The sequence below is a fragment of the Colossoma macropomum genome, unplaced genomic scaffold, assembly GCF_904425465.1.
Source record: "Colossoma macropomum unplaced genomic scaffold, Colossoma_macropomum, whole genome shotgun sequence".
Lineage (NCBI taxonomy): Eukaryota > Metazoa > Chordata > Actinopteri > Characiformes > Serrasalmidae > Colossoma > Colossoma macropomum.
Window position 1 is genome coordinate 35,372,371 of NW_023494804.1, and position 26,002 is coordinate 35,398,372.

At 39.9% G+C, this 26,002-nt stretch overlaps 1 protein-coding gene across 2 annotated transcripts in view; it reads left to right on the forward strand.

Moving 5' to 3' along the window:
• Nucleotides 1-4,995: 4,995 nt before the first annotated feature.
• The window catches only part of robo3 (roundabout, axon guidance receptor, homolog 3 (Drosophila)), an 83,730-nt gene continuing 62,723 nt past the window's right edge, over nucleotides 4,996-26,002 (forward strand). For both annotated transcript variants that reach the window (XM_036594958.1, XM_036594959.1), the window contains exons 1-2: nucleotides 4,996-5,560; nucleotides 18,841-19,167. In XM_036594958.1, the coding sequence (XP_036450851.1) occupies nucleotides 5,497-5,560; nucleotides 18,841-19,167 (391 nt within the window). In that variant the 5' untranslated portion in view covers nucleotides 4,996-5,496. The remainder of the gene's footprint in view (nucleotides 5,561-18,840; nucleotides 19,168-26,002) is intronic.

Genomic DNA, 26,002 nt, shown 5'->3' on the forward strand with positions numbered 1-26,002 from the left:
GGGGGCGCCAATTTCCCAGCAGCCCAAGTTAAAGGGAAGAAGAACGTGTGTGTTGTTAGCAACCTTCCCACACACACTCAGAGCTAAATTACAAGCTAACTCGTGCAGGTCTTTCTCCAGGAATGAGAGCTGCATTGAAACTTTGGACGTTTAGACATGAGGGAAAGCTAGCAGTTTGGACTTGGTCTGAGTAATCACTAATAAGCGTCAGTTCCAAAAGCACCATACCTCTCTGCCATCTAATTAGCAGCCACTTTTGAAAGGCTTGTGTGTAGGGAAGCACTGGCACTGCTTGTGTGCCAACAGTGAAGGTGGTTTTGTTAGATAATTAGCCACTGAGATGGCTTGTCTCCATAAATCGTGATAACGTCCAACGTGTGAGAGGTTAATTCTGGTTTTCCTGCAAGATCTTCAAGGTTGGTTCACATGGGACAGCCCGGGCATAACCCTCTGTTCTGCATCAATTTCGGGCCCTTTCAGAGGGAAACGGGCGAACAGAGGGACCTTTTCGCTTCGCAGAGCTACAATTAAGGGGGCCTCAAACAGTGAGCCGTCAGAGACAATGACCAGAGGGGGCAGAGAGCTTGTGTTTATGTGTGAGAGAGAAAGAGAGAAAGAGCCATATCAATCTAATGGAAGGCAACAGGATATTGAGCATCCAAATGTGAGCCCATTTCTCCTGAGGTGATGATAGTAGCCAATCACATTCAGAGGCGAATCAATGAGGAGATATATTGCAATTTTCACCAGCACCCTCGTAATCAATTAATCTATAAAATAATCCATGCACATCTTTAGAGGACACAAGTAGTAGTCAGGGTAGATGTTGCCTGATGTTTTGATGTTTGGGGTAGATACACTTAACTGTATTAAACACTCTATTTGCTTATATTAAAGACAAATTATTGCATCTAACAATTCCTATTCCAAAAAATAAAGGTACCGGAAAGGGGTATTTGGATTGATGGCATAGGATCTACATCTGTTTTATTTTTTCTATTTTAGTTTTTAGTTCTTAAAGCACAAAAAAGCTCTCTGCAGTAATTTTTCTGTGATCTGCACCCCTTGATTTGAATGGTGAGCTGTTGTGGTGGTCGGCCAACTGCTGATAATGCTTTCATAATCAACCAAATTGCTTGTCATCAAAATGTGGTGCATCATCAAAATGGCCTCTCATCTGTTACACTTGCAATCGCTTTTCCTCAATATTGCCTGTTGCATTAGAATTCAGCTCAAAGACACTTACATGCATGTGTTCTTTGGCACTGGATAATAGGACACGTCAGTTTAATGTTCAGATACTAAAGCTACATGCATGATATATGTACAAATCATATTGGCGTACTATCTAGGCTTGGGAAGAACAGAGGACATAAAACGAGTCTTTATAAATGAGTCTTTATGAATGTGTAATGTATGCCTAAAAACTAACCAGCAAGTGTTTTATGCACGAATGTCTCCTTGGATAAAAGACATCCTCAAAACAGTTAGCCTTACATTAAAGGATTGTGGTGTCAGATTTGCTTGGACAATGTCCAGTGTAAGTTGTCAGGCTGACATGCTGGAAGTAATCAGGGTCATAAATCATGTTTCTCTGGCACTGTGTTAAGCCATTCTACATTCAATGGATTAATTAGATATAGTGCTGTAGCATCTTTCTGTGTGCACTGTCGCTATTGATCCATTTACACGGATATAGTGCTGACCTGTAGCTTTAATCTGAATCTTATTCCCAGTCAGGCTTATCTGGGAAATTTTGTAGCGATTTATCTTCTCTAATTCAGGAGAGGACAGAAGAGAGCAAATGCTTCTTATAAAGGGCAGTTGCTGCTGCATTTGAAAACACAGGCCTAAACTATGTAATATTATTGCTTGGTAGACTTTGAAGCTGAAAATTCTTGAGCTATATGAAAAGGATTTTTTTTTAACATATGATGAGCATGTCTTTAATGAATTTACCTTGAAAATTGAATTATTCTGATGCTGTTTTTTTATTTGAACACAATTTCCACTATTATTTAAATACAAGAATGTGAATTCATCATAGTCTTTTGTAGAGATGTAACACTAAACTTTAAAAGAGTAGTTTGATGAAAAATCGAATGTGCACAGTTTTCCACTTACCCCAGATGTAGTCAATCAGCCAAGACATGTTTGGTGGTGTCCAAATTCTACTTCTTTAGTTTAGCACTGGAGCTATGAGGCTAATGTAAGTAGTAAATGCTATAAGCCAATAGTTACCCAAATAGTTTTGAAAATGCATCCACAAAACTTCTCTGAACCTAACTCAAACTGCATGCAGGTCTTCATTAAGGTTGCAGTGATTTGTTGATGTGGTTTAGCACAAACTGTGACTTAAGGTGAACTATAGAAATTAACAATACGACATTGTGTAGCTGAATGCAACTGCCAGCCATTTTACACAACAGGTGTTGTGCTGAATTCTGACTAGCCTTTGCATGCACCCTCGTCACACATTTAGAGAGACATTTGGATGCTACAAACTACATTTGTGATGTGTTATTTGTTTTTACGAAAAAAAAAAAAACAAAAAAAAAACCTTGAAGATCTATGTTAATAAATATAACAACAGAAACCCTGAATGTAATCCAGAATCTGTATGCCTGTGTGACATGCATGCCCATGAAGGGGAGTCAGAATTGTTCGGCACAACACCTGTTGTCTAAAGTAGATACCCATAGCGTTTAGCAACATGGTAAAGTTTTCTTCGTTTCTATAGTCCACAATAAGTAATACTATGCACTAACCACACTGACAAGTCTGCACAATCTTAATAAAGACCTAGATGCAATCGAGAGTCAAATTATGGGAAGGCATTTATGGAAAACATTTGGGTGACTATTGAATTCTAGTGTTTGTTAGGAATGTTAGCCTCATAGCTCCCATGCTAAACTAAAGAAGCCAGATTTAGAAACCAAACCAAACCAGATTTGGACACCAAACCAAATGTCTTAGCTGATTGACTATATCTGGGGTAAGTGGAAAATTTTATAATTGTGTAATTCCAATTTTCCAATACAGCAAATTTACATTAGGTATTCCAACATTCCAATACAGCAACTTTACATTAGGTAACATATTAAATGACCATAACTAGTTAATATAATGATTAACTAATCGCTATAATGAGTGAACATATCATACTTTATTAAGCTTTAAAATTCCATTTGTGCAATGACAAAGAAATCATCTGCCGTTGCCCTCTCGGCCCAGTGTGCCTGTGGCCTAATGGCATCATTTGCACTTGCTGATGTGACGTCGCCATAACTCTCCATGTAACACAATTACGCCGCTAAATTCATTGACTGCACACTTTCCTTTGACAGGTCCAGCAAATCCTTAATGGGTTCCTGAGTGCACTGCATCAGTCATAAGAGAGATGAAATGTATTTAGAGGGAAACAGCATCATGTTTTATTCAATTACACACCAAGCCTCAATTAATCAGTTTTTGCAATTAAGTTAAACAGGCACATGCATGAAACATGAGGACAAAAGCAAGGGTGCTGGCAGCGGGGTCCGCTGGTTGTAAGCAGGGCCTGTGGGCCTATGACTGCATTCTAATGTGAATGTAAATGAGTAAATTGTGTTTTGTGCAAGCAATGAAGATAAATATAACTGATAAATTAATGGAGGCTGGGTGATTTTTTCTCGGCATAATAAATAGGAATGGCAATTACTCGTTTATTAGATAATATAACCTGACAAAGAACACTGTCTTTCATTCCTTTCTTCAGATGAATCTTTGAGTCAGGCTATAACTGAGGTGGTGAAACGTGGTGAATATAAAGCACACCGTATGCCTGTTCTGGGCTTCACTGCTCTTGTTTGTGAGAATCACGTGCAGTGCTACTATCACCCAGCATTATTACCTGCAGACAGGCAGACAGGCCTGTGTATCACCTCTCATCTTCTGAGGCTCATACCATCCTGACGCACTGGTAATATTACTTTTCAGTTTTGATCAAATCAGAGAGCAGTACAGCTTGTGCTCAAATCAGTCCGTGATTGTTGATTTGCGTAGAGCCTGACGTCACATTAAAATAACCACTGCTGTGCTTTTGATAGTTTCTCCTAATGTCTGGAATTCTCAGCAGTGTTGAAAGCTACACATATTTTTGTGCTAAACATAGATCTTATTATAGACAATCTTAGATCTTATTAACCTTTTTACGTTATTTTTCTGTGTTCATCATAGACCTATAGCTATACACTTTACAAAAGTAAAAGGTAAGAAAAGAAAAGCAAATTTGAGGACAAAACAGAGGACAGAACATGTCGCTGTCCAAAAAATAAAAAAATAAAAACAGAAAAAAAACATATACCCAAAATGCTAACATTTTTTAATTTTAAATAGGTTAATGTAAGCTAAGAGATTTTGTTATAAGTCATTTTCACACAATGTAATTGCCAGCTGTGATGTTAAAATGGTGTAGAAAAAGAAAAAAAAGGAAAAAAATGGAGATACTTTTTACATTTTTGGTACAGCAGTGATATGGCAAGCTATTTTAAGTGTCTTCATATTAGAAATTTTTTTTACATCAGAAAAGTGAATTGTTACATGTGTCAACTTAATGCTTACATGTAAAAATGGACAGTTTTATTTTTACATTTTACACGTTTTACAAATGTAATTCATACTATTAAAAATCGTTCCTTCCATTGAACTTAATCGGGAAAAAAACACAAATTGGTACTGTAAAATGTAAATGTAAAATGATCAAATTTAATGTCAAATGTAACGTTTTTACTTGTACTAATGACATTTTAACTTCTACATTCTGATTAGAGCGAAAACAGCTTTTCAGAAAAACAGTCCATCCACAAAACGGAAACAGGCCACACTGTGAAGAGCGCTTTGGGCGCCTGTGCCTTTAAGACGCGGTTGGTAACCAAGGCCGGTAGCTAGGGGGAGGGCTCGAGCCGCCACGAGACGGTTGCCGTGCGCGCGAGTTGTAAGTGCCGTTCATTCAGAACGGTCGCGAGGGCTGGAAGCCTAGCGCGAGAAGTAACGGCCGAAAAGAAACAGTCATTTTCTTCACGGAGGAGAAATAAACGTGAAAGAAAGGCGGCATATTTTTGAGAAACGCGTAACTCCTCGCTGTAGTGAAAAGCTGTGCGGGAGATTTAACGGGCTGGTGTTGTTTTCGGCAGCCCGAGGCTGCCTGACCCGTTATAAGCTCTCTGTGGGATCCTCGCCGTACCAAACGGACCCGGGTGAAGGATGTGTGAGCGAAGAGGTGCGAGGCTGCCGCTTAAACTGTGAGAAAACCTGCTATGCCTGCTGGAATGAGTTTGTTTTTGTCTTCTTCAATGTGACTGTGTGGGAGTCGCTGCCCCAGCCCAGTGCAGTCCAGTCCAGTCCTCCTCCTCTGACGCTCAGCTGGATTTTAACGCATGTTGGATGTTTAAAGCAGACGCGGACTGTCCGTTTACAGACATCTAAACCCCAAACTCGAGGCTGCTCCAAAGGGTGATGGAGTTTTTCCGGACTTTTCATGCCTTACCGATTATATGTTCGCTCATCTGCTTGGCTCATGGTAAGTTGGAGGAGAAACTACGAGGGGTTTCGTGGAGGGTCCTCCGGGGGGGTCTCTGTTCAGTCAATGTGTGCCTTTAAGCGCTGTGAACAGTATGAAGCTGAAGACCCGTGCAGGGTGGCTGAGCAGGTTTAGTAGGGTTAGTTTGATTAATCTTAAAGTTTAGACCCGGAGCTCACATCGTTTTTCTGATTGTAAAACAAAGAAGCGTGTCTAGGTTGTTCTATAATACCAATATTAATCTGTTTTAATTGGCCGGATATATTTTGCTGTTGCTGCATTTGTTAATAATTCTACATTATTTCTATGGAACTACCAACGTAGGTTAATATCTTGCTTTTACTATTATAAAGAAAGAACTGGCTGGCTAAACATCTCTCTTTACGAATACATTGTAAGGAAAATCTTTAAGTTACAGCATTCGTAACTGATTCATACAAACACCCTCAACACACAGTCATCATTTCATATTGCCAGTAATGAGTTATTTCTCTTAAGACTTCAATTTTCTCTCTCCTGAATGTCTTTGACTGGCACATAATTAGCTTTTATTATTTCCAGGTCAGCTGTATCACTGGCTTTGCTGCTTGGCAGTAGCTTGTTTTTATGAGGTAGTAAACATTGTCTGCCAGACCTGCCCCTGATCTAACAGCCAGCACAATCTCGCAGTGAATCAGGAGGCTTTAGAGGTACCAAACGGGGAAATGACATTTCAAGCTAATACTTCACTGCTGTGGAAAACGACCAGTGCGCTTTATGAGCCTTCCTCAGTTCTGTCCTTTTACAAGCTTGTTGTTTGACAGACACACTGAATGAATCCAGATTGAGCTTGTCAAGACTTCTTATTCTTTAGAGCAATGCCATAGAAGGATGAGCCTGTGGGTTCCCCAAGGAACCTTTCAATTGATGGTTCCTTAAAGAACCTTTTTTGTAATGGAGATGTGTGAGTGTGTTAAACATACCCACATAGTGTAAAGATTTCATACCCCTTCTAGAACTATACATTTAGGCCAAGAACCATTTATTTTTAGGCCTTTGAAAGCAGTTTTAATCCACCATTGGCATGTGTGGAGTGGCTGCTGGCTATCTGCTCTCACCTTTTCACACCTGATAACGCTGCTCAGAGAAAGAGAGGCTAGTGTTACACCCAAAGGGCTCAACTTTGTCATAGTCATCGTTTTTTCTCCTGGGCATTGTTGTGTTTGTGTGCGTGTGTGTGTGTGTTTGTAACTGGAGGAAAACATGAGCTAACTCAGTTCCTTTTGAAGTCATTTGAAAATAGCCCCAAAACAGCTGTCACTTCTGCTGTGATTGTCCCTGAACATGCATTTAACTAGAGCAAAGCTTGGAGAAGCTCTTTGACTCAGCCAGTAATGATACACCACAGACCAGATGCACCTTTCTGGTGTGTCCGTGACTCCACACCACATCTTGTTTTTTAGTTGAGCTTAAGCTACAGTATTAACACAATGCAGACAATGCAGAAAAGGGCTTTTAATATGCCAGTGGCTTCATGCAATTTGAAGAGAATGCTCCTCCTCAGTGTCAGTATGAGCATTTTCAAAGATGTTTTAAGATCTTATCCATGTTTTTTCCATGCTTCCCACTTCCTATAACACTGCCACTGATCAGTAATGAAAAATGCCTGTATGCATGTCATGGGAATGACTCAATAGGTTGTCCTGCTCACACCCTCACACAAGACTTCCTCCGTGTCTTGTCTATGTAAACAATGCACTGTTAAGGGCTTGTCAGTGCTGAGGCAGATAAAATGTAGCATCTCCAACTGAGTGTGCTCTGATGTCTCTGTTTGCAGCCTCCACACGTTCTTGCTCTGCTATCTGATCCTTGCTACGAGACAATAGAAGCTTCAGAGCATTGTACTCTTTTCAAGAAGAGCATTGATAAAGCATTCTTAGGTGTCAGCACCACCTCAGATGTTTAAAGTATTATTAGCAACTTCTAAACTTGGATTATTCCAATATTTCAGTATTATTAAGTGATTATTAAGTTTTGATAATAGTATATAGCTCTACATAATTCTGACAAGATGCTTAAATTTGGCTTAAATTTCAACTAGGCATGCACTGATCCACTAATTTTTCTCTGCTAATACTGATTCCAATATCTGAGCTCTGGGTATCGGCCAATATCAAGTACTTATCCGATACCAGTTTTTAAATGTTCATAAAGGTCACTGTTGCAATTTTATAATGACCATCACAATAAGACTCATAATAAGTATCAAATGTGGATTGGTCAGGTCCAACCAATAAAATTGTAAGATCAAAAGAGTGGAAAGCGTAGAGTTTCACAGTATATTATGTGTTAATCATTGTCGCAATATTGGTCTATGCAAAACTGAGATGGCAGAAAGCTGCAATATACAAATAAGCCTTCTAACCACTCAAAATGCAGTTTAATGTATACTGTGAGCATCTTAATCAATCAGTGTTCTAAATGAGTATTTGGTAGGTGTCTGATGACTCAATGTATACACAAAATCCATCGAATGTCTATAGTTTTGGCCACAGCGATGCAGGACAGTCTTTAACTCTGTCACATAACTGTTTTTGAGTACATTGCAAAGTGCAACACAGTCACAGTATGTAGCAATATAGTCGTAATACTAGTATTTTGTCCGTATTGTGATATCTGTCCATATCTGTGGTATTCTAACTATGGAAAAAGCACATAAGGCCAGTCTTAAAGAGCTGACTGGAAGTCTGGGTTGAACCCTGTCAAGATCTTGCTCAGCCTGCAAAGGGATGAATGGGGCCTAAACACAAAGCGCCAGCATCAATCTGTCGGGCCCATGGCCCTGGCTGCCAGTTGAGGACAGCTTAATGGCCACCTCGCATTAGTTCCAGTTGTTGTTGTGGTGACCCCAAAGACGCCATCGTAACGGGAAACCCCAGATGTAGAAAGAGAGAGAGAGAGAAAGAGAGAAAGAGAGAGAGAAGGAGAGCTCTCAAAACCTCAGCCTCTTGGTGCAGTTTTGACGTTAATGGTTAGATTACAGCTGCAAGTCTTTTCAGCTTAGTGTATACACCTCTCTCCAATTCCTCATTAGCATTTAAAGACTGTGGGTGTCTTAAAGAGCAAGGCAAGGTGTTGACAGTGGGTTGTGTAGGCAAGGCCAGCACTTGATTAGATGGCAATAAGTGCAGTGCGTGTGAGAGAGTTGCCTGCAATCTAACACTTTTTGGGTCTGTTTATAACAGTTTTTTTTTTTGGTAAGACCGGATGTGCTTGAGTGTTGCCTTGAATCTGAGATGCTTTATGTCTGTTCATAAAAACTATTTTTTAAGTAATACTCAGACCGTTTCTGACTACAGCTTAATAGTTAGATAAAACCTCTCAAGTTACATTGGCCACATTTTCTTGTAATCCTTCATGAATGGAAGCAACATAATCCCCCTTTTGTTATGATGGATTGCTATTTATACAAATCCCTTCCTATCTTATACAGATGTCTTTTTTGCCTCTTGCTTTTGCGTAGTTTAAAGCAACACATGAAAACGGCTAAGAAGTAATGACTAGTGATGTGGAACACATTAAAAAATGATTACACATTAAAGTGCAGATAAAAACATATCCAGAAGAAGAATCACATGCACATAGACACATAAACAGACTGATATGCATTGGTACGCCTTTGAAAAGGCATTCTGGCCTTTATTACTGAACTATTGAAGCTGATCAGTCCTGATAATCCTTATTTATAATTTATATGTTAAAGGGCCCATAACATGGAAAACAAAATTTTGATGTAGTATGTAAACATAGTGTTAAAGTTTCAACATGTACCATTCACTCCTCATCTATTGTCGCTGTCTCATGAAAAACGTATCTCCATTTTTTTGTGATTTTTACTTTTCTGCATCATTTAAGCTCAGCAGATGTCCTTTACATTATGTGAAAATTTCATGATGATTGGGCCAATAGAAATGCTCCAAAATTGCTTAGAATAAAATCTTCTTCCATTAACTTACATTAAAAGTAAAAAAACGTTTTTGCCCTTTCCTGTAAAGTTACTATTTTGGAGATACCTGTTTTTCTTTGGACTAAGCTGCAAAGCAGCTGAATTATTCCTTCTTTTTACATTTCTATTTTTATTGTCATGAAATCATTTACATATAACTGCCTATTCAGCCCACAGCTATAGAGCCCGGCACATTCATGCTAATTTTTAAGGTGTGCTTAAACTTGAGCTGCTTTTTGAATGAGGAACAAAAAGGGCAGCCAATCAGAATAGAGATCATTTACATAGATCAGTTTTAAAGGTGCAGCAATTCTAGGGGATAAAGAGAGGTTTGAAAATGGTCATGTAACAATTAATTGTTTTTGGTACTCAGACCGATTTATAAGTAAATAAAATATAAAAATGTAGGATATGGGCAATGTCCTTTACCACTTCTCCTGCAGGGCATGCTTGGATTTTGTTATTTGGGATGACAGAGAAATCTTGCCACAGGGGGATTAAAGAACACAGGCTGAACTCAGACCATATCAGTTAAGTGCTGATTTCTCCAGTCTGACCACAGGGCCTCTCACCATCAGTATCTAGGCTATAAAACACTGTCTCCGCTGCTCAAACAGCAGGAGTGGGTTCTGTGTGTTTGCATACAGTGAGCTTGTGTGCCATCCTTTGAGAACTTAGTGTATCATTTTGTGGCTTTGTTTTTTTCCCCCTAAATGTTTGCTTGGCAAGGTGAGCAAACTCGGCTGAGACTGTGTGTGTACGTTGTGCTTTTGAAGGACATTGTAAACAATAGGCCTCAAGGCCATGCGTGTTCTCTCATTAGGAGCCCTGAAACTAATGACGCAGCCTTGTCTGGACTCACTCACACATATGGCCACACACACACACATACACAGCTCCTCGGTGCTGTTTACTCTCTGTTCATGCTGTTCTCCTTTCCTTTGCTGTGATTCGGCAGCGGCACCCTGCCACTCTCATCAAACACGCGCAGGCTGGAGCCGTTTCAGAAAAAAAAATAGAAACAAGTTGTTTTTGCTGTGACTTTAGAATTACTTTCAAGTTATTTGGCACAGGTTATTACTTGCACAATTGTTGTTTAATGGGTGTGTCGATGGAAATCATGGCTCGCAAGCTGATTGTATTGATCTCAGAAAGCAGTGTGGAGAATGTAATGAATGTGGCTCAGACTGTCTTTGTTTCTACTGAAAAGTTTGAAGCGCTAGCAAGGTGATTCTCCTCTCCGTCAGATAACAGGGCCGCATGCGCTCTCAGTTTTATCTGATTTCTTTTATGATGAAAGGTTCTCTATAGGGATATGCTGCATTGCTTTGCATTAACAAGTCTCACAGAACTGAAGTGTTATTAGTTGAGTTTAGAAAATGTCATTAATATAATTTCTCTTGCACTCAATGCACCACAATGAAAGGCTTCACTCTGAACTGATGCTGTAGAATTCTTTGCTGTTTCCATTGCTTTTACATTTAAAAGGCACTTAATGTCTCCTGTAGGAGTCAGTCATTTTCACTTCCTCTCAATGTATAGTCATCTTTCACAAGTAATAATTCTTCAAATTGGTATTAATGATGTTGTTACCATAAAACATCTTAACAAATCAAAGTAGATGACTGATTCTTAATAATTCATTGGCATGCTAATGATTTGCATCTTATTTTTTAACATCTAAACATAAAAACAGTATCGTATCTTGGTCATTTAAAACCTCAAGTACTTTATTTAAAAAAGGATATGTGCTGCATCCCTGAGAGAAAGATAGCAATCTGTTTTAAGGCAAACTGACTGACCATGACTGACCAAATTTGCCCCACTTATACAGAATAACCTTATCGTTTTTATTCATTTTAGTCCAAATGCTAAAACTATTAATTCTCTTACATGTATTCATTTGAATACACAGAGTTTCAAGAGCAAAGTATATTCCAACAGGTAAAGGCACCGTAATAGACCAAAAGGACAGAGGGTCATTTTAAGCATTTTCCCTGGGAACCCTAATGTGAGCTCTTTGTGTAGGGCTAATGTTGCAGTTAGCTTAGGGGTTTTCCTAGCCCTTCATTTTGGCCATTTCCTGTGGCAATCATCCACCATCAGGAAAACAGAACACATCCTGACTGTGATCTGTTATCTCTCAGAGCACTGGAGGGAAGATGATGGAGGTGAATGTTAATGACCGTGTGTGCAGCACAGCCCAAATTGAATATGCAAATACTCATTATTATTACATGTATAACTCAAAATCTGTGAGCCTGTACAGTTGAAGTATTTACTGCTTGCAAACTGCTCCTGCCTTCTATTATACTTATCTAGGCTTATAAGGATTCAGTTGGCAAATAGTGAAGTTGGATGTCTCTATTGAAGGACTGTGAATTTTAAAGCAGTAATAACATTTTTGAAGAGATGGCTGTGAAGAATATTGAAACTTCCGTTTTCTGTGTTTTCCCTGTTCACTGATATTACCTGAAGCTGAAAGCCCACAGTATGGGGGGATGAAGACGTGAAACAGCATTCTTAAAGAAGCCTTCAGATGTTAGTCCAGTGGCCCTGAACCAACTGCTATGCTTAGCTACAAAAACAACACCCAAGAATGAATAAAAGCATCTTTGTCAGAACTTTCAGACTTTTTCAGTATTGCATGGAACATGCTGTAAAGAAGTTATTCACTTCAGTTGTTGTTATTAACAACACTCATGCCCCTTCCCCCCTCAACCAAAACTCAACCAAATTTGGTGGACCTGTGTGGGCCTGACCTATGGGTGTTTGGGTCAGGCAGGAAATGCGGATGTAGAATTCCGTGAAGGCTAATCCGGCGGAATGTGGAGGTTTGTGGGCCACCACTGGGAGGACCAGGAAACTGATGCTATCTCTGCCAGCTGTGGTATGCTGGCTACTCCTGTCCAGTCTCTCCTCTTAGCCATAGCCAAAGCACTGGGGAGATCCGTTTCAGGAGGCCCTTGTGACACAGAGCAGCTGCTTCGAGGCTCCTTTATCGCCATCACGCACAATTTATCATTCATACTCCACTTCTCTTCCTGCAACTCCACAAGAGAACTTACCCTCACCCCACCCCCTTGAGATTTGTGATATGCCATCAACATATATTCCAGATGTATTTTTCTTAGATTACAAGAGCTAGGCCAGAGGAAGACTAGTGTTATTGTACAACCATTTTGGGCTGTAAAATCAGTATGAACTTCACGTACCCTCAACATAGGCACCCTCAGAACAGCCACAGTTTGATATAAGGTTAAAATCAGCAAAATCCAAAAGGCTAGGGGCAGCAGTTCAGTGTTTTGATTCTTTACAGCCAAATACACCAGTGTCTTACTCTCACAAGAACAGTGTAGCCCAGAGGCAGTCTAGGCTTTGTGGTCTGAGTCCCAGAAGCTTGCTCTGGGTACAGTCCTGATGTTTCTGGGCTTGCCCACAGAGAGACTGAGCCTTTTGGATAATATTATCTGCACTCTATTCACTTTCTCTTTCTGCTCTTCTCCCTGAAACCCTCTCTTAAGGCTCTACAGAAAGATCAATATCTACTCTTGAGCACTACCAGGACCCACTGGGTCAACCTTTTGGATTGCTAGTGCTTTTTCCTCCTTTTACCAGATATTGCTGGGTTACCAAACTCGTGAGTAGCATAATGATGAACTTCTGTTTAAAGATTGATGCGATTAGAAACCCAGCTGTAGGGTATGTTCGAAATGTTATTTGAATTTTCCATCATGATGTTTGAACATTTGTCTTGCAATTTACCTAAAATGAATGCATCTTTTTATTGAAAGAACTCTGATCCCAAGACTCATTTGAGATTCATTTAAGTAATTATTCAATGAGTTATTTAACTATTTTTTTTTTTTAAATAAAAAATACATTTTTTCCACTTGCACTTTGAGACATCTTCAAAATACCTTTTTTTGCTGAAGGCCTGTTAAATTCTCCATGTAAAAAAGTTACTAACACGCAAGGGTTATTTCTTTGCTTTGAACTACATCAAAGCACATATAACAGACATGCAGCCTCTGAACCCACCCTGCCCAGCATTTTTATTTCAGTGGGGATCCATGACACCGTGCTGTCTCTTTCTTTTGGAATGAGAGATCCTAAACGCAAATCCGTCGCAAATACGTCTCATCCTAACTTATGATTTTTTAAGCACAAAACACATGAGCTGCTCCAGCCTTAGCCTCTGAAGGTGTCTAAGTGATTATTATTTATTTTTTTTTTTTTGTTAAAGTTGTCACAGGATTTCGTGGCTGCCAGTTTGTTTAATCCATCCCTGGTTCTCCAGGCCTCGGCAGAGGAGCTATTTGTCCCTGAGGAACGCAAAAACTCTCCTGAGTGATTTCCTTTGAGCCAAAAACTGGCCCATTTCATCTTCTCACTGTCAGAGGCCCAGTGGTGAAGGGCATGGCTTTATGGCCTCAGGTTTGTATTCTCATGCAAGCGTCCCTTTGTTGTGCCAAAGTGCAAAGAAAAGGTTGTTGGAGAAAGGGTGTTCAGGGAGACACCCCCACCTCTTTAATTGAACTGGGGAAATGAATGCACATTTGCAAATCAATTCCCAGAATCCAGTGGAAAACAGGAGGAGGGAGGCTGTAAAACAACAAACTCTGGTTAAGGGGGATGAATGCCCTCTCAAAAGAATTGCAGATGAGGCTGAACAGAGAAAGTTAGCCCTTCCTTGTTCTTTTCTATGGCCTTGGTTTTGTGCTTCAGCCAGGTTCCTTTAGGGTCCTGTTAAATGGTTTTCTTGTCAGCTCCAAACTTTGTAGAATATGTGTGTTTCTTCATCACTAGAGCTCTAAGAATCAACTCTTTTATGCTTATAATGGACTTATGCTTTTAAATGACCTTTTAAAGTGAGGTTTGGCCAATTAGTTCCTTTGTTGCAGATTTCATCTTGTGACAACATTCATACACCAAATCAGCCTCTTCCTTTAAAACCTTATATCTTAATTAGTCTCAAAGTGGTGCTTTATCAATCTCAAGTCTCTTACGTTTGTGTGTTTACCTCAAGACCTTCACACACACTTCAAGAGAGAAGGCAATTATTGGATTGACCTCTGACCTCTTCAAGAATGGTTGTTATGGAGATGGCATCTCTACACAGAATATTTGACATATTTGCATATCATTAGGATTCTCCTTTCATTGTCATCAATTCAGTCGTTTACATTGTTTTCAGAATTAGCACAGTGTAGAGAATTAACCAGCTAATATGTCCTGCTAGTATAACATATACTGTGAGTCTTTGCTTTTGGAGTATCTTCCTGTGTCTATTATGTTGGTGAACTTCTTGGCTGAAGTAGATCTGAGGTGATTTGTGCAAAGTGTGTCCTGTTGAGATCTTATTCCACCATGGAGCCCACCTCCCCCAGTAGAGGAGATAAATCTGCTTAGTGCTAAAAGCCCATCGGGACAGATCAGAGGGGCTGGCAAGGCCATAGCTTCACTCTCAAAGCTGGCATTTACACTCCCTGCACAAGACAACAAGGTCAAATGCTCACTTCACCACAAGCACTTCATAACTTAAAGAGCAGAGCGTTCTTGGAGCTCAGCATTTCCCCGGCATGCTCAATCACTCTTGTTGGCTGAGCCATGCTAATGTGCTATACAGTAGCTTGAGATTTGCTTCTTGCTGTATATGGTATCAAAGACAGTGGGAGCTCTCTGTAGACCATAATGTTGTTATATGGACATGTTCTAATTTTAACAGCGCTTATTCTAAGCTGTAATCTTCAGCGCCTGACCAAAGTTTTGGCTGAGTGGTTTTACCATTGTTCTCTCATTTTAGACTGAAGTTGGAAAAGGTCACTATGACAGTATGTTATTGTTATTGTGATAAATTATGTCACACTGTGCTTTTCAGAATATTTCATGAATATTCTCAGTATTACTAAAATATTAAATGGATTTAGACCAATTATAGAGAGCTTGTAAGCAACAATCAATGTATAGTATTTGCGTTTCTGCATAATAGCAAGTAGCGGATGTCAGCCTATTACCCCTTTATCTTTTGATATGAATATAGTTGTATTAATTTGATTCTTACATTTGATTCTTCGTATTTGTTCTTAAAATGTTTTTTGCAAAAACTAAATAAAAAAAAAATTACTCAAAATATTAATAGCCCCTTTAAATGTAGGACTACTGTTTTGCTGGGGCTTTTTTCCTCTCTAACTTCTTTGCAATCCTCAGAAAAACAAAGTATTATGATATATTTTGTGTATCATGAAAATATCTTTAGTATTGTGCCGTTATATTGTTTGCCATATCGCGCACCTTCAGTTCGAGTCCACTCATTTAACACAAATCTGAATGCAATGGTCCGTGCCAATCAGATCAGAGGTCATTGCTCAGAGCTGCTCAGCTACACTAGTAGGTTTTACCACTGATGCTGTTGAATTGTCTCACCTATTTCTCAACTCTAAAGCCTTGTCAGGATGAATGAAGGGTATGTGTTCATTCTCCTGTGCTGCTAGGTCAGAGATTCTCTAAGTGGTGTCCCCTCTAGCAGAAAAGGTCTCCACATAGCCTTGTTTCCCTGAGGGTGAATCACTCTGACAAGGTGCTAAACCACAGAGAGTAGTTTATCTAGTCCTAGAAGTCCACATGATCCTCAAAACACTATTTGCAGGTCTTGTTTTCTTCTTCCAGTGCATAGTATTTTTAATGCGTTGAAATGTTAACTCACTTAATTTGGTGGCAAAGCAGACAGCTGCATCTCTGTATAATATGTGGAGCGCTTATCGTGGAGCATGGCCCAGCAATGTGTTAGTGGTTTAAAAACAAAGGCATTAAAAAGGCAGCCCAATTTTGTGGTATACTGTGTCTGCATGATGTCAGGAGGCCAGTTCCCTTATGACTTTCCTCAAAACCAATTAGCTACTATGGAAGGCACTGTTTAGCTCATTCTACACTCGCTTGCACTTTCCCTTTAAAGACCACTATGTTACATCTCCTCTGTGGTAAGTCCACGTGTTTGGCCTGTAATATTTATAAAGCTGCTCTCCGATTCTTTGCCTGCTGAGTCTCTCCTCCACCCCCTGCCAACCGCAGTCTGTTCGTTGCTCTATATGTGTCTGCTAAAAGCTATTAGCCAAGCCCTGGTGGTCTCCTCTCCCTTCACCCGGCGGGCCAGAAGGCTTTTTGTTTTCAGAGGCAGAAAGGGTAACAGGCTCGGGGATTCAGAGGTGAACTGGCCTGTACACAACTCAGTGGTTGGGCTTCTGGCCTAATGTACTAGCGCTGTAAGGTCACTGTGTCGAGTTAGCAAAGGCTAGAAGAAAAAAAAAACACACTTGGGGAATGGTTTTGTTTTAGCTTATATTGCATTACTCAGTGGATGTTTTCCTTTAAAACTGACTTGAAGTGAAAGTTAGAAGTAAGTTAAAGTGGTTTGAATTTGTCCTGAAGTGAAGCTAGAATCCAAGAAAGGCTTTCTTCCAGCTCTAGGTAATTGGTTTGAGTGGGACACCATCAAACTTTGGTGTATCTTCTTTATCTGTTAAAACGTATTTGCCCTTTGTTCATAATCCTATATAACCCTGGGGGATTTAGTGCTAGGGAAAGGTATTTGCCCGGTGCACCTGAAACCCCCTTATCAGCAGTATCAGGAGCTGTTTCTCTCACCTGTGTCAATCACAAAGTAAGTAGACAGTCAGACAGGAACGTGCTGCTTCTTTTCTCTTTCTGTCAGAAATCTGAGCTGCCACCCCGCCATGCCTAAACCAAATTATAAAGCCTGGGATAATTGCCATCATGAAGAATCCAGTAATTATTTTGACAAACCATGTGTTATGGCTTCCTGATTCATCCTAAAATCTCTCCTGATGGTTAAAATTCTCCTGGCCTGTTGAGAACCCGGCTTGTGTTGTTGTTATTCATCCGTAATTGTCCCGCCAACACCCTGTCATTCATATTGGAGGAGAGAAAAGCAATTTCAAAGCTTTCTGCAGGAATTATCTTAGCACCAGTCCCCCTTCTTCTTTCTTGGCAGTGAAAATAAATTCACATGTGGCTTAAAACACAGAACAGAATTACTTATATATTTCTATTCTGCTTTCTGCCCACAGCTAGGAGCAAAATGTATTTCTGTGTTTTCTTTGGTAACTGTTGAATGTGGAGCATGTCATTTTGTACCATCCAATTTAAATGCTGTATGCGAGAGCCATGCATGTATAATGTGTCTTCATTTTACTCAGCCAAGTACTGCCTGAAATAGTATTTTTTATCTTGTCAACTGTAGCTTGCATAAATGACCTGCAGAGAGCTGGCATGCTGAATGTAGGCTTACAGGCTGTATTTGATCTGTTCTAAGTTTGACCAGTTTGACTAGTGATTTTTTTTCTCTGACATTTTTCATATATTTCTAATTATGTGATGTGATGTTTCTCTTTCACACTGTGATAGATCACAATTCTTGATATAATAATCTGGTTATGTTTGTGTCTACTTGGAAGAAGGAAGTGTTAGGCTAAACACTGACTGGAACGTTACACAAGAAAGCTTACATTTTTCATGTTAGTGGTAGACAAAATACAAAAATCCTGTAGAGTGAAAATAGAAATTCTCTTGGTAAAATATTACTTGAATATTTCCACTTGAATTTAGGTACAAAAGTAGTAGTGGGTTATTACAGTTAATACAATAAAACATCAGTATGATAAAGAGTTAGATGCACAAATGTCGTGCTAAATAGAAACTGTTCATTAATTAACTTGACATAATAAGGGCAATGCTTCACAGTACTTCTACTTTTAATACTTAACAATTTTTCTGTGAGTATTTCTGCTCAGTACAAGATTAATGTACTGTGTTCACCACTATCTAACACATAATGTTTAATCAAGGTCTTCGGGAGCTTTTGAATATTAGAGCCAGCTGTGCTGAAACTAAACTCTTCAGGGTCTTCAGTCTATTTTCTGTCTGTACTTAGAATAAGAACAGCAAACCTTTATCTGCTTACAATTCAAGCCAGCGGGAAAGTGCTGAAGCAACGACCCTTTGGCTTATATAGTAAGTATGTTCTCAGTCAGTGAGTTTTCTGTTCGTTTCTAAGTGCAGTAAATAAAGAAAATGCACAAGAAGTATTTTCGGTGGTCCTCCATCATGTGTTACTGATGCAACAGATACAGATTAAGTCAAAAAATGCTGGAGTATTCCTTTAATTCAAACCAGAACAATACCTAATGCTTTACCTGTGTGTCTTTTTCTTACGGCACTTCTCTTTTTTAAAGCATCCACTCTTACTCATGAATCTCTGGTGCCCCTTCTCCTGCAGGATCTCGACCCAGATTGGAGGACGCCCCGCCACGGATTGTGGAGCACCCCTCAGACCTGATCGTTTCAAAAGGGGAGCCGGCCACACTGAACTGCAAAGCAGAGGGCCGGCCGACCCCCATGGTGGAGTGGTACAAAGATGGCGAGCGTGTTGATACAGACAGGGAGGACCCTCGCTCCCACCGCATGCTGTTGCCCACAGGCTCCCTCTTCTTCCTCAGGATCGTGCATGGACGCCGCAGCAAACCGGATGAAGGTGTCTATGTGTGCGTGGCCAGGAACTACCTGGGAGAGGCTGTCAGTCGCAATGCTTCTTTGGAGGTTGCAAGTAAGCCAAACTGTTTAATTCTTTTTTTCTTGGTTTTCAGCTTCTCCCTTTCTTTTTTCTCTTATGCTAGTTGGGCTGAATGATGTGGAAGCACTTTATATTATAATGCTGCATATTGTGACTAGAATATGTCTTACTTGGTATGGTTAGAGATTTTTTAATTGGATTGCCCTATCAACAGTCATCAAAAAGTATTCACATTTGTTGGATCGCTTGACCAGTTTCGTTTAAAATTCTAATTAAACTAGTGCACATTTGATGACATTCAATACATTAACTAATTAAAATGTTTGAAAAAAAAGGAAAAGCAGTTTGAAAAACTGCTACCACACACTTCTGTGCTTTAGTATTTATCAGTCTGATGGTAAACAAAAATTTGTTTATGAAGCTAAAAGCTAGCGAGTCACCAGAAGTGTGCAGTAGCAGTGCATCCACAGAGAGCTAATTAATTTGATAGTTTGCTTGTATGTCAGGTAAAAAGGTAAAAACAGTGAAAATGGTCAAAACCACAGTGATACATCGGCAGTGGTCAGAAGTAGGGCTCCGTTCCCACCTTCCAGTATTAGAGCTCTAATTTGAGGTGATAATGTCGGCTTTAACTTCCAGTACAGTCCAAATGCTTTTACTACTGATCTGCATTACTAGCTAGCATGGTCTCCTTTGTATTTGTTTCCTAGAATAAATGAATAGATGTCTAGCAAGCTGGCCATCCAGAGAAGAAAGAAACTTATTCAACCTGCACCATTAAGATTAATACAGCAGAGTTTAGCTCATGCTCAGAACGCTAGAAGGTGTATTTTGAGCAGTCACTGAGGTGACCAAAAAGCTGTTTTCGTGATTAAAAAGATGTTTCCTCTAGTGTCCTCCACCACTCCTCACTGACACATTCAAATAGTTTCAGCAGTCTGGCCAGGATTGCCAGATTATGCAGGGTCCCTCAGAATAGCATGCCACTTGCTATGACAGTTCTTGGTTATCAGTGGTGTTTACAGTAACAAATAACTGTTTAATCATTAAAATGAAACACATATTTTGAGCTTTCCTTATTCTATTATTCAGTATTCTAGTATACATTATTGTAAAACATTCAAATATTCAAGATTATATTCGATAGAATGTTCAAAAGTGAAAATATTCGATTGTTACAGTCCTGGCGATATCAGAATTGCTTACTGGCTAAATTAGCAAATTATATATTGTGCAGCCACCCTTACCTTCTCTTTTGCCTTTGTCTTGGCCTCTCTTCACCTCTTGTATTCTTTCTCTTCTGTTACCTTGTGTAAATTCTCTTTTAATGTTTGCCTGTGGAGGCCAGGGTGAGGGGAAGCAGTGAGGTCATTGTTGTTTTTAAAGGATGTAATTTAGTTTGAAGCATTAATATGGATGGATGGCATGTTGTGTGTGAGGAACAGGACAAGGGAAGAGAGTTATGAGATGCTGGCTGCTTGTAGGTAACAGATGTTTGTCCCAAAAATCCAGCGACGTTGCAGAGTATCTTGTGGATTGGCTCCAGGCTCTAACAGAAGGACTTCCCATATCCAATATGCCGTAATTAAATACGGGTAGCACGATTTGATTATGCTCATTCGATTATCAGGCAGTGCCATCATGTATTCATAACATTGTGGCTTTTCTTCTGATTTAACCACTTAAATGCTAGACTGTTTATTCAGTTCATAATCTTAGGGCTTAACATTATCCAGGAACTAACATGAATGAAGTGAGTGCTATGAAATGTGTAAATGAGGTAGTAATGAAAGTGAGGAGCTAAAGTGTGAACCCTTTGGGTTTAAGGGATTAGAAATGGTTTTCTGCTGTCACTTGAGCTTTTAGAAAACAGTGTTGGGCTTAATTTTTTCTTAGTTCGTCTGCCCGGTATGTTTGAACAACTCTGTCTTTGTTTACTTACTGTCTTTAGAGGCATGCTGCAGCCCTGAACTGGAGTCGGTCACTCCGAGGACAGACTTTTCAAATGCTTTACCATCTGCTGGAGGTGTTACATGTGGGCTAATATGCTTCACTCACTCCTACTCCCAGGAGAGAGTCATACCGTTCTCACACCAAGAGGCATGTGGTTTTAAATAATACCACATTTTAAGAATTCAGAAATTACAGTACAGTCTTTTTTTGTATTTTCACTTACTGTGCTTACAAGCCAGAGCAAAACACTTCACCTTGAATCCAAGGATTTTGTTTTTCTCTGAGAAGTTTTATATGACCTTCAGGGCCAGGGCTATAAGACTGATTAAAGAGAACCGTCGAATAAATGCTTACTCCTCTCAGAGTTTATAGGATTTAGTGAAGAAATAAATTGGCCACCTCCTTTATGAGTAAGAGTGAACTCTTCACCTTTTTCTATTACAACTCCCCAATAAATCTGAAAAATCACTTAACAATATTACGGAAAACATCAACCTACATTTTCAGCCTCTGAGTTCATTGAAAGTTTGTTGCCACTCTGAGCACTACTTAGAAACTTTACACACATCTTATTATTTCCCAGCCTGTCCAGGTTCAATTAGAGGTTACAATGACATGTTTGCACTCAGTGAGTGTTGCTAATCAGATGTTTGCATCCGATAAAAGTTGCAGAAGGGGCTTTCGTAATCTGCGTTACCCTTTCTGAGGCACTGAAGCATTCCAAACACTGTTTTACAAATGATAATCTGTAAGTGTATGGGTTATGAAACTGCCTGCCAAAAGCTCTAAACATATACAGCTAGAAGATCCTAAGCATGCCTCTGTAAATGTAAACTTCATGTTCATTCATACAGTTAGTAGAAAGCGTGTGCTGAAAGATAGCATCGGGCCGTTGCCGTACAGTCAGTAACACTGCCAGATCTTTTAAAACTAATTCTGCATTGGTTGCGATAACTGAGTCTTTTTATTTTTTTTGCATGAAAACTGTAAGACAGGGTTAATATAGCTGGCCAAGATTACTAGTTACTATTATATTCTGAGAGCTGCATGCAGTCAGTTCTTTTCTTAGTAGTTTAGAATTAGGTAGCACATCTGGTTTTAAATTTTAAAACCACACACACACCCCTGTTGCACCTCTTGTCTGAGATAAAGGTCCTTTATCCTGATTTGCTGCCATGTTTGAGGTTTCTTAGTAGCCTTGCTGCCATGTTTGAGGTTTCTCAGTAGCCTTCTGCCACAGCTGAGAGAGAGAGTGACAGAGTGACACAGAGATAGCCTATGGCCAGTTTTGCAGAAAGTAGTCAAAGGACATTATTTGCCACAAATTGGACATGACACTGCTTGTCCATCAAAACTATTCCTGAAATTACAGTACCAATATAATATACACTTCCTGTGTGGCCTACTGGCATTCTCTTGAGAAAGATGTTGCTGAAGCATTGGATGTGCTGATCCTATTATCTGTGTTTCATATGTTTAATAAATAATAAATCAGCAAAAGTTTGCCGAGAAATTTAGGTGTACACTCATGTGGTGATTGTGATTTGTCTTTGAGGTTGCAGCATTATTCTAAACTGAAGTGTGCTTAATAGGGATATTAATATTCACTTTTTTAATGTGGTAGTTGCAAGACAAAATGAATGAATGAATACAGTTAGATCTTATGCAATTTAGAAGCTGTTGAAATCAGAAACTGACATTAGCTGGCACAGTTTCTCTTGTTCTATTAAAAACCTCATTCCTAAAAAAGGCAACCAAAAACGTAAAGGAAAAAAACCTTGCATGCAGCCAAAACCATGTATACTTGTAATGTGTATTTAACTTTGTTTTCTAAGAAAATGACTTGTGTAAATTATATGTTCACTAGTCACTGCAATTTTGTTTTAATAACTGGACTTCAAAAAGTAAAAGCAAAACGAATGAACCACAGTACGTATTGTATCATGATGTTGCATCGCTAGTGCTGAATGTGAGATATTTTACTTATTTTACATGGTCAGCTAATTTTTGATAATCAAGTAAACACACCCAGACAGATCTTGTGCTTGATATTCACTGTTGGGCCATTGCAGATTAATAGTGGTTTGACTGAGTAAGGCCCACGGGTCATAAAGGCAGTGTTCTGGAGGGATGTGGTGGGGGGATGAGCCATGGGTGCACAATGCCAGCGCTGGCGTGGCATCAGTGAGCCATGCTCCAGCATGGCACAGCTCCAGGAGGCAGGTGGCGGACAGGAGCTGAAGGCCAGAGGGCTCCTCATCTGCTGCCTCGGCCTGCCACACTGCTGGTGTAGGGCACAGGGGGTGGAGAGTTGGGGATAAGTGGGGGGGTGGGTGGGAATGAGTAGGGAGAAAGAAAGAGTGTAAAGTATACAAAGAAAGGAGTAGACATACACCAATACAACTTTGGGTAATTTGTTTGGGGTCATGTGGAAAGTGACATGAGGCACATTGCCTTTTAACAAAGAAATGCATACGATAAGAAATGAGGTGTACGACAAGAAAGGGTATTGGATAACTGCGCAGTACTGAATGTGGATCAGTAGTATTTAGTCGATGCCTGATCTGTTTCATAATGTCCGTATCTGTAGCTGTGCTGATCCAGTTTATCAGATCAGTGCATCCCTGGAAAGGAGCAAGCTTTGTCGATGTTGCTTACAGGTTTTAAAGAGCAGGGAGTAAGAGTAAAAGAGTGAGAGATAGGGTAAGAAGAAGTGAAAGAAGAGCGAGAGAGAGGGAGGGAGAGAGAGAGATGGAGAGAGGAGTGGAGAGGGGACCTCAAATGCCAAACGGCTCCATCTGGCAGCAGCAGGAAGCATGTTGTACATTATGGGGGCACTGAGCGGTGCCGACGAGAGGTGTTATGAGAGCAGAAACAGGCAGCGGCCCAGTGTGTGTGGGAGTACATGAATGCACACACTGAGACACTTAGCCACTCCGCTACGCCTTTACATGCTCGCTTTCGAAAAGGTGGTATTTATGGCAGCCCAGTGTTATTTCATGGATGCTGTGTTAAAATGCTTAGATGCTGCAGTTCGGATGATATGGAGCAGTACGCAGCGAGTGCTTTGCAGTAAATGATAGATAAAAGGGTCTGTGCTCGACAGTGTATTCTTAATCTGTTTTCTTATTGCTTTTTAAATGGTTCATTTAGCAAAGAACTATTTATATAACTTGCAGAAATGTTGTGTTTGGGGCTTGTCTGTACATTATGGATGAACAGTAACATTGACTGCCAGATTATTGCAGCATCAGTTAATCGCCTTGGATTTTCTTGTGATTGGTGGTCAATATTGGTTCAGAATCTCATTAATTTATTGCTTGTTAAGTAGTTGGTTTGCAAGAACCAGTGATATAAGTTACAGTGATATAAGGCTACATTGTGTTCTTGGGTCGCACTATAATGTTGGAACCATAGTATCACCAGATGTAATTGCAATATCAGTTGATTGTCATTGATTGTGTTGTTATTGTTAGTATTGACTTGGAATTTTACTAATTACCACAGTATCTGTTTAAGATTAGGTGCTACTCAGGAGGGTAGCACACTGAATGTCTTTGGGTGAGACACAATTGTGACCTTAACAGAAGTTTGTTTGGGGGACAGACCTGCTTTCCAAAACAACAGGTGAGGACACAAAGGCAGCTGTTCCATGAAATGTTAAGAATGAACAGGTGAAAAGAGAATCTGTCCCTGCTCTGTTTTGTTTGGCTGATTGAGGGACAACTTTCTCACATTGTGGAATTTCACTGACATAGCCTGTGACCAAAAGCTACTGTGTAGAAATCTGCTAGAACATTGCTATAAACAATCATTAAGACATCAATCAGTCGCAATCCAAAGCTTACTTTTGAGTATTTAGCACTTTTCCAAAGGGAAATGAAAAGCTGTCAGCCTTTCAAAATTATTAGTTATTATAAATTTGAGTCTTTTTCGGTGGTCAGGACTCTTTTTGCCATCAGTCAAAATGATTGCAAAATTATGCCCCTCATTTCTAATGGATATTTTTTGTGTATTTTAATGTGAGTGGAAATAGCAGCCAAACTTGGCTGCTCAAGCATGCTGCATCACCTCAAGCATGCTGTATGCTGGCTGTAGTGTGGCCATTGGAGGCATGACACGATGGCCAACTGAACTCACCATCTAGAATTCAGTGCCAAGTCAGTTGGCTCTCCAGAACACTCGACCAGCTTGAATTCTGGTGTGTTTTGCCAGTTCTTCACAGTTGATTGCAAATTTTAGGACTTTGAGAAGTTGAATTTTCTTGGTATGGAGCAGGGGCTTTAGAGTCAGGCTCTGATGGGTCCAATAGTTTTGGCTGGCCTCTTGGGATTAGGCAGGGGCCACAGCACAGATAAGCCCGTCTGTCTCAGGTCCTCTAGTCCAGGCTGAAGATGGAGTAATGGTGACTTATGTGCACCCGGGCATGCGCTCTCCTCCAGGGCTGGGCACTCTCAATGCTATTAACCTCATTGCCTTGGATCCAAACTCAGTGGGTGCAGCAACAGGCTTGTTTTGGAAAAGCCGTGGATTTAAATTCTCCAGTATAAATCAACCATTGAGTGCTGCCGATAGAAAAGAACATTGTAAAGCTTTTTAATTTCATTAAGGCAAAGTCTATTAGCTCTAATGCTTTGGCACACCCTGTTTTTATTCACTAATAAAACTAAATGAATCAGATCTCTCCAGTTTTTTTCCATTACTTCCACTGAAAAGTCATTTCGGATCAGCGCCAAGGCTGCGTGATAAATTGTTTCAGTTAATCATTATTGCAATATTGTTTATTGCAATAGTGATATCGCAGAAGGTTGCAATGTGCAGTAAGTACTGTCTGTTGTTGGCATCTCAACCAATCACAGTTCCAGATAAGTGATGAATCAGGGTGTGTACTTATGTAAATTATATTAGTCAGAAT